The 12,900-nt window shown below is 39.8% G+C and overlaps 1 protein-coding gene across 1 annotated transcript; it reads right to left on the bottom strand.

Annotated features, from left to right (window-relative positions):
- Positions 1–9,979: 9,979 nt before the first annotated feature.
- Pom121l12 (POM121 transmembrane nucleoporin like 12) lies at positions 9,980–10,780 on the bottom strand. Its single transcript, XM_051164721.1, has one exon. It carries the CDS (start codon positions 10,769–10,771, stop codon positions 9,980–9,982), a length of 792 nt encoding a protein of 263 aa, XP_051020678.1. The 5' UTR covers positions 10,772–10,780.
- Positions 10,781–12,900: the final 2,120 nt, after the last annotated feature.

The raw sequence follows: 12,900 nt of genomic DNA, 5'->3' as shown, positions 1-12,900 counted from the left end.
GCAGGTCTTAGTGTATATGAATTTCTATGTGTATGTGTCTTTGTATATATATGTGAGTGAGTGTGTGTGTCTATGTGTGTGTGTGTGTGTGTGTGTGTGTGTGTGTGTATAACTTCTGAGAATCAGTCCGCTATCTCTCTTTAACTTGAGGATTTGGGGAGATCACAATTAGATCATCAAGGAAGGTAGGAGCATCTTTGCCCACTGAGCCTTTTTGCCAGCCACTTAAGTTTACTTAATCATTATCATTATTACTAGTGTGAAATGGAACCTCAATGTTATTGTTTCTCTTATGGCTTGTGATAGTAAACAGTGTGTCTATATTTCTATTACACATTATTTTTTCACATTGGGGAAAAAGAAGGAAGTAAAAGGAATAAAAATTAAAAAGGATGAAATTATGGGGTAACACTCATGTACCTGTCTTTCATTTTTGCTTGTTTTGGATCTTCAGTAGTTCAGGGCAAATTTCCCAGAGTATTACTGTGCAAACTTCAGCTAGAGTGGTTGCCAGACATCTTCCACACAGAATTGGTAATGCATGACACTGCACCAAGGATGTAGATCTCTCTGGGAGGATAAGGCACAGGCCGCATCTTGTTTCCTGGTACCACGTGATCTGGGAAGAGATGTTGAAAAGGAGACCTTATCTCTTAACTGATTCATGCCTGGAATCAGGCATGAAGGTGTGGCTATGTCTGGGAAGGCTCAGAGGAAGTAGGGCCATGTCCCACTATGTTGAGCTCTCTGAGCCATACAATTCTTTTATGTACACAGATGTATTACCTATTATAAAATAGTTCAGTTTGCTTTGTGCATAAAATTAAAAGTGTTCCATTGCCTCAGATGAATTCTGCTATGGCTTTGGGATGTAACCTTATTCCTTCCTGAAAGTTCTAGCCAAATGCTAAGATGTCTCTATCTCCGTTGGTTTGGCTTTCACAGACTAGGTGGTGTACTGTGTTACCTTTGGGACAAGGAGAGAGCCTCTTTGAGTTTGCATAACATTCTTGTGTGCTTTTTTAGCAGTGTTCTATAACCTCCACTACCTTTTGAAGGTTTGATCCCCAAATAGCAGTGCTACTTTGGGAGGTTCTATACATTTTAGGAGATGGGATTGTACTCGAACGAACTGGTCACTGGGGAGGTGTACTTTGTAGCTCTATCTTGCTGTGTTCCTCCTTATTTTATGGTTTCCATAAAGTGAACGGCTTTGTTCCTCGTTTCTGTACCCACCAGGATGCTCTAATTTACCATGGAACAGAAAAACAGACCAGATGGTTGTGTACTGAAACTATGAACCAAAGAAATTTGTCCTCCCTCTACATTTTCCTGTTAGATATTTGTGTTATAGTGACAAAAAGTCACACTATGTCTTAATATTGTTCCAAGAGAAGTGAGGCCACTACTGTAAGTAAGGCTGCCCATGGGGTCCTTACACACTTGAGGCTAGTTTGGAAAGGAAGTTGAAAAACATTTAAGAATTAGTTCAAAGAAATTCTACAAAGTGACAAGCAGAGATAAGTAATGAATTCTAATGGGAGCTGGGAGCAGACTGACAATAGCAAGGCAGATTAAGCAGGTGATGCTTGAGAGATTGCAGACACAAAGAAGATTCCACTTGGAGGTGAACCAAAGACCATGCACATTACATGTGGTACAGAGTTTTCCAACAATTTGTCCTTTTCTGAGATTTTGAAAAAAATATGAATCTAAAGATGATGGGCTAATTAATCGGATAGAAAAATATATAAAAATGGGTGAGTATTCAAGTTGCAATATGCTTATTACTCAGCTTAACCAAGTATAGGGGAAATTTGAATACAAAGCAGTGGAGAAGTGGTTGAAGAGCTTGCAGCTTGGTCAGAAATGGATTAGTTTACTGTTGCTGTCACAGGGTCAAAGATAATATATTTTTTCTTTAAAAACAGAAGAACGCTCTAGGGCTTCTTGTGTCATATAACCATCTAAAGAAATGTTTCATTTCATATGCTGCTATTTATGTATTCAGAGCCTACTGCAGCCATGATCCAGGAAGGGTCAGCTACTGCCTAATTTGGCATCAGACCTAGGCATGTAGGTGTGTGATAATTCATGTAGGCCTTATCTACATGAATTTGGTTTTAGAGGAATGCAAAATTTAAGAAATATGCAACTGTGGAGGCTTCCATGAAGATAGCAAAGGAAATCTCAGTAGGCCAGGGACTATTTGACAGGGTATGGACCTCTGAAGCCAATTCATGAGACTACTGTAGATGATTCTTTGATTGTAGGGTTAAAATACACTAGAAAATCTAGGTAATGAGAGAATCAAATTGTGAAATGCTTGCTGAAGGAAGTTGAGACAGCAAACAGAGCTTGCTCAAGAAAGAGGACATGTGACAATAAATGTCAAGACATAGGCACTTGCTGCACAAATTCTTTTTTTAAATATATTTTATTAATTTATTCATATTATATCTCAATTGTTATCCTATTCCATGTATCCTTCCTTTCCTCCCTCTCTCCCGTTTTCCCCTTACTTCCCTCCCCTATGACTGTGACTAAAGGGGACCTCCTCCCCCTGTGTATGCTCATAGGGTGTCAAGTCTCTGCTTGGTAGCCTGTTATCCTTCCTCTGAGTGCCACCAGGCCTCCCCATCCAGGGGACATGGTCAAGTATGGGGCACCAGAGTTCATGTGCGCTATCTCAGAAAACTGGGAATACGGCTTCCTCAAGACGCAGCTATTCCACTCCTTGGAATATACCCAGAAGATACCCTAGCACAAAACAAGAACATTTGCTCAACCATGTTCATAGCAGCCTTATTCATAATAACCAGAACCTGGAAACAGCCTAAGTGTCCCTCAGTAGAAGAATGGATAAAGAAACTGTGGTTCATTTACACTATGGAATACTACTCAGCTTTTAAAAACAAGGAATTCCTGAAATTTGTGGACAAATGGATTGAGCTGCTCAAATTCTTAAGAGCACATAAGTGAAAGAACATGTATACAATGACAGATGGAAATACAATGTATAATGTTTGCCTTGATAGATTTGAGTCTTGCTTTGGCCGTATACATCTTTTTAATGGCCCCATTTCTAACTTCTGAGATGGAAGTGTTTATTCTATACAAAGTACCTTTGTATAACATAATTTAAAAATATTTTACCAGGGGTCCTATGACAGACGTGCATTGAATATGGGATGGAACTTGGAACTCAGACATTTGAACAAAGCTAGAATGGTGACTATATGGATTAATTCTTATCTCATTTTTAAAATTAAGAACAACATTGTAATTAAAATGTTTTTTAACTAAACTTCTCGTGTTATAGCTTTCCTTTTACTAAGTTAAAGGATTTTTAGTTAAAGCATCATTTTTCAGTCTGAGCATGAAGAACTACAGAAGGTCTTTCATATTATTATTTAGTACAATAATTTTACTTTTTTCAAGCATCTATTAACAGCAGCGTTTAATTTTCTCCTGCCACATTTTAATATTTCAGTTGACAATTATTTGTTTTAGTTTGTAAGTATGCTTATATGTATGTATGTTTGTGTGTGTGTGGATTCTTCTATATGCACATATACATCTGGGAAGTGTGAAGGCCAAGGTGGTCTTTAAATGTCTTCCTCAATTGCTCCCAACCTTATTTTTGAGACACGGTCTCTCAGTGAACTTGACACTCATCGTTCAGTGAGACTCACTGATGAGGAAGCTCTAAGGGTCCTTCTCTATCTTTCCAGTTTGGGAATTATGGGGTGAGAGGTTGTGCATGGAGTCTGTGAGCAGTGTGGAGCAGACCTCAGAGAGTCGTTCATGTACAGCCAATGCTTTACAGCCTAAGCCAGCTATGCATCACAAGACCGTGTTTCAACTTTAAGGTTTGTCTCGATCTCTGTTGAAATGGTCCCAGCTGTTACTTTCCTTCTTACAGATTGCTAGCATGGCTACTGGAAATATATTTCCTTTATTCAATTCTCTCTCTCTCTTTTTTTTTAAATGTTTTTTTAATGTAGAATAAAACAATGCTTCTACCCTTTCTGTTGAAAGAAAATTTTAGAGCAAAATGAATTCTTATTTCCATTCATGTAAAAGGACTCCATTTACTAAAGGGCTGTTTGGAAGAACAAAGAAAACCATGCAGCCACAAAACTGTTATCTAGGTGAGGACAAGAGCCTGGAATCAGAAAATCACTGTGAATAGGGAAGAAATATTATAGCTGTGTTGTGTTCTTCTGTATCTGCAATTTGTACAATTCAGAAATGCAAAGTCAGTGGTGACAATTTTCACGTCAATAAAATATTCAAAAAGAGGCTGGATTTTTTTGTGCATTTTGTGGGGATAGTATTTATTCTATTTGTATTTTCATATGCAGTAGAGATTGTCTGTGATTAATATGATACTTTGGTTATGAGGTACTAAGCCTGGCACCTGAAAACATGAACATTCAGCCTACAGTTTATGATTGAGTGACTTCAGGGTCATATAACAGAGAATACAGGTTGGGTCCCATGACACCTCATTAAAAGAACATGGTCCATTTTTGTACAGGGCTCTCTGACCTGAAGCTGTCAGCACTGGATTCTGAGTAAAAGCACCATGTGTTGGGAAGCCCTCAGGATAGGGACCAGGTTTGTTCTTAAAGCAGAAGTAACATATTCTTGGGATTAAACAAATTATTGTTTAGGAAATTTTATCTAGAACATTCTCAACTTCACTCAACACTACTTAGCTAGACACTTTGGTGCATGCTAGAGACTGAACACAAGACTTTTTACATACTACATACATAGTGTTCTACTGAGTGACAATCCACCCATCCCATGAAAAAATATTTAATTAGCCTTACAAAACTCAATTCTTATCATTATTATAGTTAGTGAACTTTATACTAAAGGGAGATGTGCACTCCTTTTCAGTCCCTACCTGTCTATGTGTCTTTGTCTTATTTCTTTTTAATATGAACTCTATTGTGCTTTCTCTCTTCTTTTTGTGTGATCTACATCCCTGTTAGTGGCCTATAGATCTATTATGCCTTTAATCATCTACTTCTTTTTGACTCTTCTTTGGAAAGAAAAATCAATATACCACTCCTGCCTATGGTCTGTTTTGTTTGAGGAATCCAGGTACTTCTTTTTAAATGTCATTAAGCATGCTATTACATGCTTGGCTGACAAGAAGTATTAGCCTTTTTTGAAGACCCAGACTCTAGGAGATTTGGTAGGCCCGGCATACAAATGCAACATAAGGAAAGAAGTCCTCTACCTTCTCATGAATAAAGAAGGAGATGTCATTATCTATTCACAGGGCCATTTTATCTCCAATTTTCATTCTGCCCACAGAGAAAAAGAAACTTAGCTTGCCCAACATTTAACTGGTGAGGAAAAAAAAAAAAACATTCCTGTAAACTGACATCCCTGCTTACCTCATGACATAATATTCCTCATAAGACAAGGCATCTTCTTTTCGTTTTTATCTTTTTTCTTTTCCATAATGCCGAGAAAGCCTTTATTAGCTACTTTACAGATATCATTCTACCCCATTTGAAAAGCTGCTCTCATTACAAAATGACTCCTAATAACATTCTTCTACACTCATAGACCAGTATCTTGCTCAGCCATCATCAGAGAATCTTCCTCCTGCAGCAGATAGGAGCAAACACAGAGACCCACAGCCAGATAATATGCAGGTAGTGAGATGCTTTGCAACATTCGGCTTTAAGTGGGATGTCTATGTCAAATTCTTCTCCACAGGGGTCAGGGAACCCCACAGAAAAGAAGGCAGAAAGAGGATAAGACCCAGAGTGGATGAAGGATACCAAGACAAGGTATTTTCAAGGACTCTGTGACGACAGAAATCAGAAACAGAAATACCTGTGTTAACCAATAACTATACAGTTACTAAGAATCACAGAAGCTGTATCTGAGAACGTTATGAGTTAATTGTAAATGTCTCATTAATTGGATGAGAATTAGAGATATGCTTGTCCATGTTTGACTCTCTGTATGTAATTAGTGTGGGTTCCTTGATACATGTTCTTCCTTTGGTAGGCCACTATAACTCTATAATCCATAGTGTAGCATTGTGGATCTTGACTCCTAATGATTAACTCTACACAATATCTCATGAGAACTTCAGCTTAGTTACAGGAACTAAAATGCCTACCATCTTAACTCAATATCCAGTTTAGAGTGCAAACGACACTTTTTTACCATATGTGCGTACAATTTGTCAGTCAGACCAGAGATTCAAATGAAAAATATCACACATTGGCCTAAATCAATCAAGCTGGATAGAGGCTATGCCTGTTACAAAACTGGTTCACACACCTTTTTTTTTTCCTTTGCCCTAACATCCCATTCTTTACACAGCAACTTAAGTACACACAACCTCCAAAACTATATATAGTGGTTCTGCTCACTCTCTCATCCTCATTCATGGCTTCTTTCTACTTAATTTCCAATTATACTGTAAGATTCATTTTTCTAAATTATGTATAGAACAATGCCTTTCTAACATTTTTGTAGTTCACAGAAAAATAATTGTTCTTGCCTTACAAACCAATTTGTCAGTTTGCATTAAATCTTATTCCTCCATCTTTCCATAAGATCCCAGTTCTCTTGATTTGACAGTTGCCAATATCCCATTCCTGGAACCCAGCATCACACCAGGCACAAGTATATTAGCAGTCTCCACCTGTTGACACTGGCTACAGTGCTGGACTAGCCTTTATTTTGCAGGCTAATTGAACTTCTATAAGTTAGTGCACTATGTGGTTCTTTTTCTGTTGTTTAAAAAAGTACCTGAAAAAAAGCAACCTACCGGGTTTGTTTGTCAGGAAGTAAAGGCGACTGAAAAGGGAAGGGGCTGATCACATCCGCAGGGTCAAACCCTGGTGCACAGCTCACATGCTGTTTATTCAGCCTAGGACCCTAGCCTGTGAAATGACATCACTCACATTTACCATGAGCCTTCTTGACTCACTCAACCCATTCTAGAACATTCCTTGCAGACATGCCCAGAGGTTTGTCTCTTAGGTAATTCTAGGTCCCACCAAGTTGAATGGCAATATTAACAATCATACAACACGAAGTTTACTGCAAATAAATGTTATGCTAATATATCTAGGGAAAATAACAAAGATCTCTGTTCGTGTTCAGTACAGATATAATTTTGTTGTTAATCTGTGTGACTGAATCCACAGACTTTCAGCCCAGCTTACTATTATATTATATTGACATGCTAAATATCATTCTCCTTCATTTTTTCTCTCAGTAGCTATTCCACCCAGATCTTAAGATGTCTCCAAAATAATGCCTTTTGCATAAAACTTATTACTCCATCTAGATTAGCTGTCTGAACTAAAATTTGATAACAGGCCTTGAGAGACTGTATAAACAATGGACTGAGGACTCATCCCAGCTGTGTAGGCAATCAGATTACTTTAGTTCTGACCAATGCTCCACGAATCTAATACAGTACTGCTGAAAATTCATGCATTGCTAGAAAATTTAATACAGGCCTCACTCCCCTGCAGCTGTGCAATGTAGGTCCTCAGCTTGGATCACCTTGGCATTCCATGACCCTCATGGTTTACACAAGATACTGAATCTGTCATTGTCCCCGCTTCTCTTTCCAAGCTAGGGCTATTGTTATTTGCTCTTTCAAGAAACTTCACGTCACTTTGAAATGATAATGCTAGAAGCTTGATGCTGATGCTCATTCTTGGTGCCGGTCTTACCTACCTCTCTTCACTCACTGAAAGTTGGAGTTGGTCTGCGTCATCCTCGTTCTTTCCTTGTTCCTGTCATAATGCATATGATCTTTAACATGTACCCACCTCAGCATTTTGTTTGCTAGCCTTCCAGATTATTTGTATCCTTTTTTTTAAATAAAAAGAACTATATTACATATCCTTGAAATGTGATGCATTGTAAAACACCCAAGTCAGCAAATGCAATTCTTCACATCCTTACCATGGTTTTGGTAGGGATCTAAAAAATAGCAATACCTGCCCTGAATTTCTCAGTTGTGCAATCAGTCACCACTTACTGGAATTACCATGCTGCACATTAATGCTATTATCTAAATCTGACTTTGCATCTTTACCACAAATTCACCAATACCCCCAAATATCAGGTGCTACTAACATTTCATTGTAATTTTTACTTCCATGATTACATGATTTTAGCCTCTACATACATGAGTAACATTTGTTTTCTGTGTCTGATTTATTTATCTGTTTTTGCAAGTGACAGCAGGACCTCTGTCACTTTTGTGTCTGAGTAGCGTCTTATTTTGTACAGACACCACAGTGTTTATCTACCACTGGGTGCTTATGCTGGTTCCTGACCATTTGGTGTTCATGATTAATGCTAAAATGCTGATGAGTTTGCTCAGATTTTTCAATATACTGATTTTACTTCTTTAGATATTTACCTACTGATGGAATTATGGGTTCACATGGCAGTTCTGTTGATATTTTTTATGGACTTCTGTAGTTTCTCAAAACAGATCTACTAATTTTCCATTACCACCTACAGTGTTCAAGAGCTTCCTTTTCCTACGCACTTAACTTTTGTCTTTTTGATAATAGTTAAGACTTTTTTTTATTACCCAGCTTTGATCCTGTGATCAAAGTTAACATTGTTGCTTTGGAAGATTTAATCCCAATTGGTTTGCCAGGTGTGGAAAATATTTTCTGAAGTCTTGTTTCTGCGTGTGTCTCTGGATGAGAATCGGGAGAGAAGTGGGCAGCCTTCTTCACATGAAAGCCTACAGGATGAGATTTCCATGGGAAGGAATTCTGTCTTGGTGCTGAGAATCTGCCTGATGGCTGTAGTTCTGCAAAAGGCCATTTTCTAAATCAGACGTGGTCCCTCTAGTCTCTGGTGTACTCTTCTATGGCCACCACTGCTGGATGGAGACAGCCACCACTTTGGCGGTTTATTCCCAGGCTTTTCTTATCTGCTTTCTTTTGGTGTCTAAATATTAGAGCACCTCAGGTTTCTTGCCTCATCCCTTCCCTGCATAATTTGCGCCATTCATCTCTTAACTTTATTTGCCCTTAATTCTGTGTTATAAATGAACTCATACGGCCATGGATCCTGAATTACTTCCCTGGCTTCAAACTATCTATGAGTTCCAGACTTATACATTCATTTGTACAATTGAAAAATCTACCAGATAAAGTATATGACTACTCTAGGAAACAGGACCGAAAGACTTGGTTTCCTCAAATGTGTTTTTACCCTGCTGCTATTTTCTATGCCAGTAAGTAGTACAGCAGCCAATTCGGTATCAAGAAAAATAAGCTGACAACAATGCAATCTTTCACATTCCCAGTGCTATCAGCCAGAGTACCAGCAAGAATCTATCAGCTTTCCAAACACAGTAGCCCACTTGCATAGTACTCCTCTCAACCCAGCAATTCTCAGCTCCTGGGTGACACTCTGTATTGAAGTTCTGTTGCTTCTACTTCAGTTGCTGCCTCCAGGTACCCCGCTATGCAATGAGAATCACCTTTCTAAAGCTTCGACCAGATCCTAGACTTTTTTAGTGAATGCCTATTTCTTAGACTACTGTCCACACTGGTCACTACCCTCTCACTACTCTCTACCTAAACCAGACTAAGGATTAGAATCTCACATCAATTAAGAAGTTTACAGTGAGGGGGGTTGGGATTAACTCTTTCTCCTGCTGCAAGATTTTTGCATGAAGAGCACGTTGCATTGATAATACTGTTTTAATAAGTAAATGTTTCACTATACAAACTGGGCCAATAGGGAGGAGGGAGAATTTCCAAAGATGTTGGTTTGGGCTTAAAGGCAGAAGGATGGTGATGGGCAGAAGAGATGGTTTGGGCGTGGCAGGTCAGGAGATAGGGAGCTGGGAAAAGGATTAAGTCCTACACTGAGCGAGAACATAGGGCCAGGGGTGAAAGTACATAATTTGGATTCTCCAAAGGGAGTGGCAGAATTCAGACAATTAGAAGTCAAAGGAGGTAGTAGACCGGAAATCTCCACCAGCCAAGGAGACTCTGAAGGCTCCAGTCTTCTGCACAGAGAGTAGACAGGGGTCACAGGCGGCCTGGGTCTCCTCACAGCTTTCCAAGCAAGGCTCTGGCACGGCTCCCATGGCTGCGTGGATACAGGGCTGGAGGTCAGTTTCCTTCTTATAAAGGTCAAGGCTTTGGTTCAGAGGCCCAGGCTTAGGAACAAAGGAAACAGCCACTCCATTTTTTATCCAGGGTTTAAAGGCTGATGAGGGCTTAGGCTCTGGTTTTTGTCTTCTGTTTTTCACCTCTGGGGCTTCAAACCACAGCGGCCCATCAAATCGCCTAGTCCCCTTCTTGCACTTGCTGAGAGCCCTCAGCACTGTCTCCTTGGCACAGGGGTCTGGAAGCTCCATAGAATGCTCTACAGGGCGTGCTACTCCCTGCTGGAGAGTGGTTAGGGGGCTGTCTCTGCCCGCACGATGGACAATCTTTACCGTCACCGGGCTGCAGGTACATCTAGGGTTCCGTACACTCCAAAGCCCTCGTTTCATGTATGTGTCCCAGGCGCTGGAGAGACCCAGGCCCAGAGTGGCCTCTGTGGGAGGTCTGATGGAGGAGCGCCTCCAGGTCCCCACCACCCTGTGGGGCGTGTGGATATTTTGCTGGGCAGGAGCCTTGGGGCCAGGGCCTTGCTGAACCCAGGCAGGCCAAGGCTTAGACTTTAGGTGCCTGGGAGCAGGAGCAGGCGTTGATCTCTGGGGAGAGCTTAGAGAGCTGCCCATGCTCAGTGCTTCCGGAAACCATGGACCTTCCAATGGCAGGACCGTTGGTTGGCCTTGGGCACGAGGCTGTGAGAGGATTCTGGGAATCCACACACAGGCTGCACCTTCAAGACATTGGGTGCTCAGTTCCCACAGGCCTCTCCTCAATGAGATATCTGTATGTTTTTCATGTCTTCCTATTCCTCACCCTTATAAACTGTAAACTTCTTACACGCTTATATATACATGTATCCTGTGATCATCAATCCAGGAACACATTCTTACCTATTTGTTCCGAAGCACTGAGCCTCTCTGGAATTTTGCTATGAGCTTCAATAGGAATAGAATTCTTGCGGGGCAGTCTTGTGTGGCTCTTTTTGTTTAGTGTTGATGATTTTAACACCTGTCCCTGATGTGGTGTGCTCCTCATTTCCCTTTACACCGGAAGTCATTCCATTGCGAGGATAATTGCAGTTGTCGATCACATACATCAAGTTCACCATGTCCGTTAGGAACAATCCTAATTTAGGTGCTCAGTGTACAGTGGTTTGTAGGGACAAATGAGAGTTGGTGAACCACAGTTATTCTTGTTCTTTCTTTTTAACAGATGACCAGTTGTTCTCAGGTATGCACCGTATGATACCAGATCGTTAAACTTACTTTGATTTTATTTTTGCCACATAGAGAGAGAAGGTGTAGTGACTTTTAGAATTCCTGGGAATTACATGTGGGCTATTTACCGAAGAATATTTTCTTTCATTATTGAAAAAAAAAAGAGCATTATTTATTTGAATGCTCTTAAGAAAATGTAAATAACTAGTTTTCATTTCAGTAAGTACAGTGCGTTTTCGTTCTTCTAGAATAGTAGTTATTTATTTATGGATTTATTTTACCATTTATCTTCTGTGGAAATTGTGGTGGTAGACCAGATTTTTTTTTTTTTTTAGAACTAATGTTCATTTTATGTAGACTCCTGAAAGGTTAACTTTCTAGGATTCAGATACAGTATTCTATTTTCCTTCTTGCTACCCTCTCTTTATGTCTTACACTATTTTGTACTAGTAATGTGCATTTCATAGTTTGAAGACTGAATGCCCCCCTATACACCACCCTTTAATCATTCATATGTGGAAAGTAAGTTCCTCAGTCTTGCAATAATAGCAAAAGATCTTTCATTCACTGGGAGTGTGCTCACAGAGGAATTTAGGGAGTTCTCTTGGGACCCTGGGTTAGTTCTTTCAAGAGTTTTATTAGAAAGAAGTACATGATTGCCAAGAAGAGTGGCCCACGCCTTTAATTCTAGCACTTAGGGAGGCAGAGGCAGGTGAATGGATCTCTGTTAGTTAGAGGTGAGCCTGGTTTACAAATCAAAAAGACCCAAGGATATGTGGGAAAACCCTGTCTGAAAAACAAGAGGATAAAAGCAAAAGCCTTTGGTTTCCTTTGCAATCATGACCTACTCTTCTCATCTATGACCTTTCTAAGCACTGTGACAGTACCCACATGCAGCCTTCAACCAAGTCCGTCTAATGCCAGTACCTTTGATGCCTGTGAACCCCAAGAACTGCAAGCAAAATAAACCTTTCTATTTTATACAGAGGCCTACCCTAGCTATCATAAAAATAAATAATGGCTATTGCGTGAACAAAGTAACAAAGATTTTCAAGTTCTAACCAACTAAAGTATTTGATGGATAGTAATTGATTATAATATTCAAATTTGAAAGACTGTCATAGGCTGTGAGCAATGTACTACTCTCCATCAGTTTTCCTAGATGTATGCGAATAGAGCACCCCTGAATGTGCCACAGTGCTAAGGGGCAGAAAATAGGCAGGCCAAAGAAACAAATCTAAGAGCAAGAGGAGTTCTTCCAGGATTGGAGAGAGGCATGCGGTGGGCACTAAATAGAATTTGATAAGGAGGTCCAAGTTGTCAGGAGTTCAGAGAGAAGCCCGCAGTACTGCCAAATGAAATTCTGCCTTCTCACTGACTAGCTCATTTTCATTTCCCCGAGGGTCCTTGAGTAATGATCTACAAAATACAACTTTGAAAACAGAAATTAGTTCTAAATTATAACATTCTTGTCAATCATGCAATTCTTGGTAATGATGCCAAGGACTTAGAGCCTTGGGAGTCATCCCAGGAAGTAT

This window comes from Acomys russatus, chromosome 22 (assembly GCF_903995435.1).
Source record: "Acomys russatus chromosome 22, mAcoRus1.1, whole genome shotgun sequence".
Classification (NCBI taxonomy): domain Eukaryota; kingdom Metazoa; phylum Chordata; class Mammalia; order Rodentia; family Muridae; genus Acomys; species Acomys russatus.
Note: the sequence above shows the minus strand (reverse complement) of the source record. Positions and strands in the feature narration are given on the sequence as shown.

Coding starts and splice junctions, on each gene's coding strand:
- Pom121l12 (XM_051164721.1), bottom strand. CDS start 10,771: ATGGGCAGCTCTCTAAGCTCTCCCCAGAGATCAACGCCTGCTCCTGCT.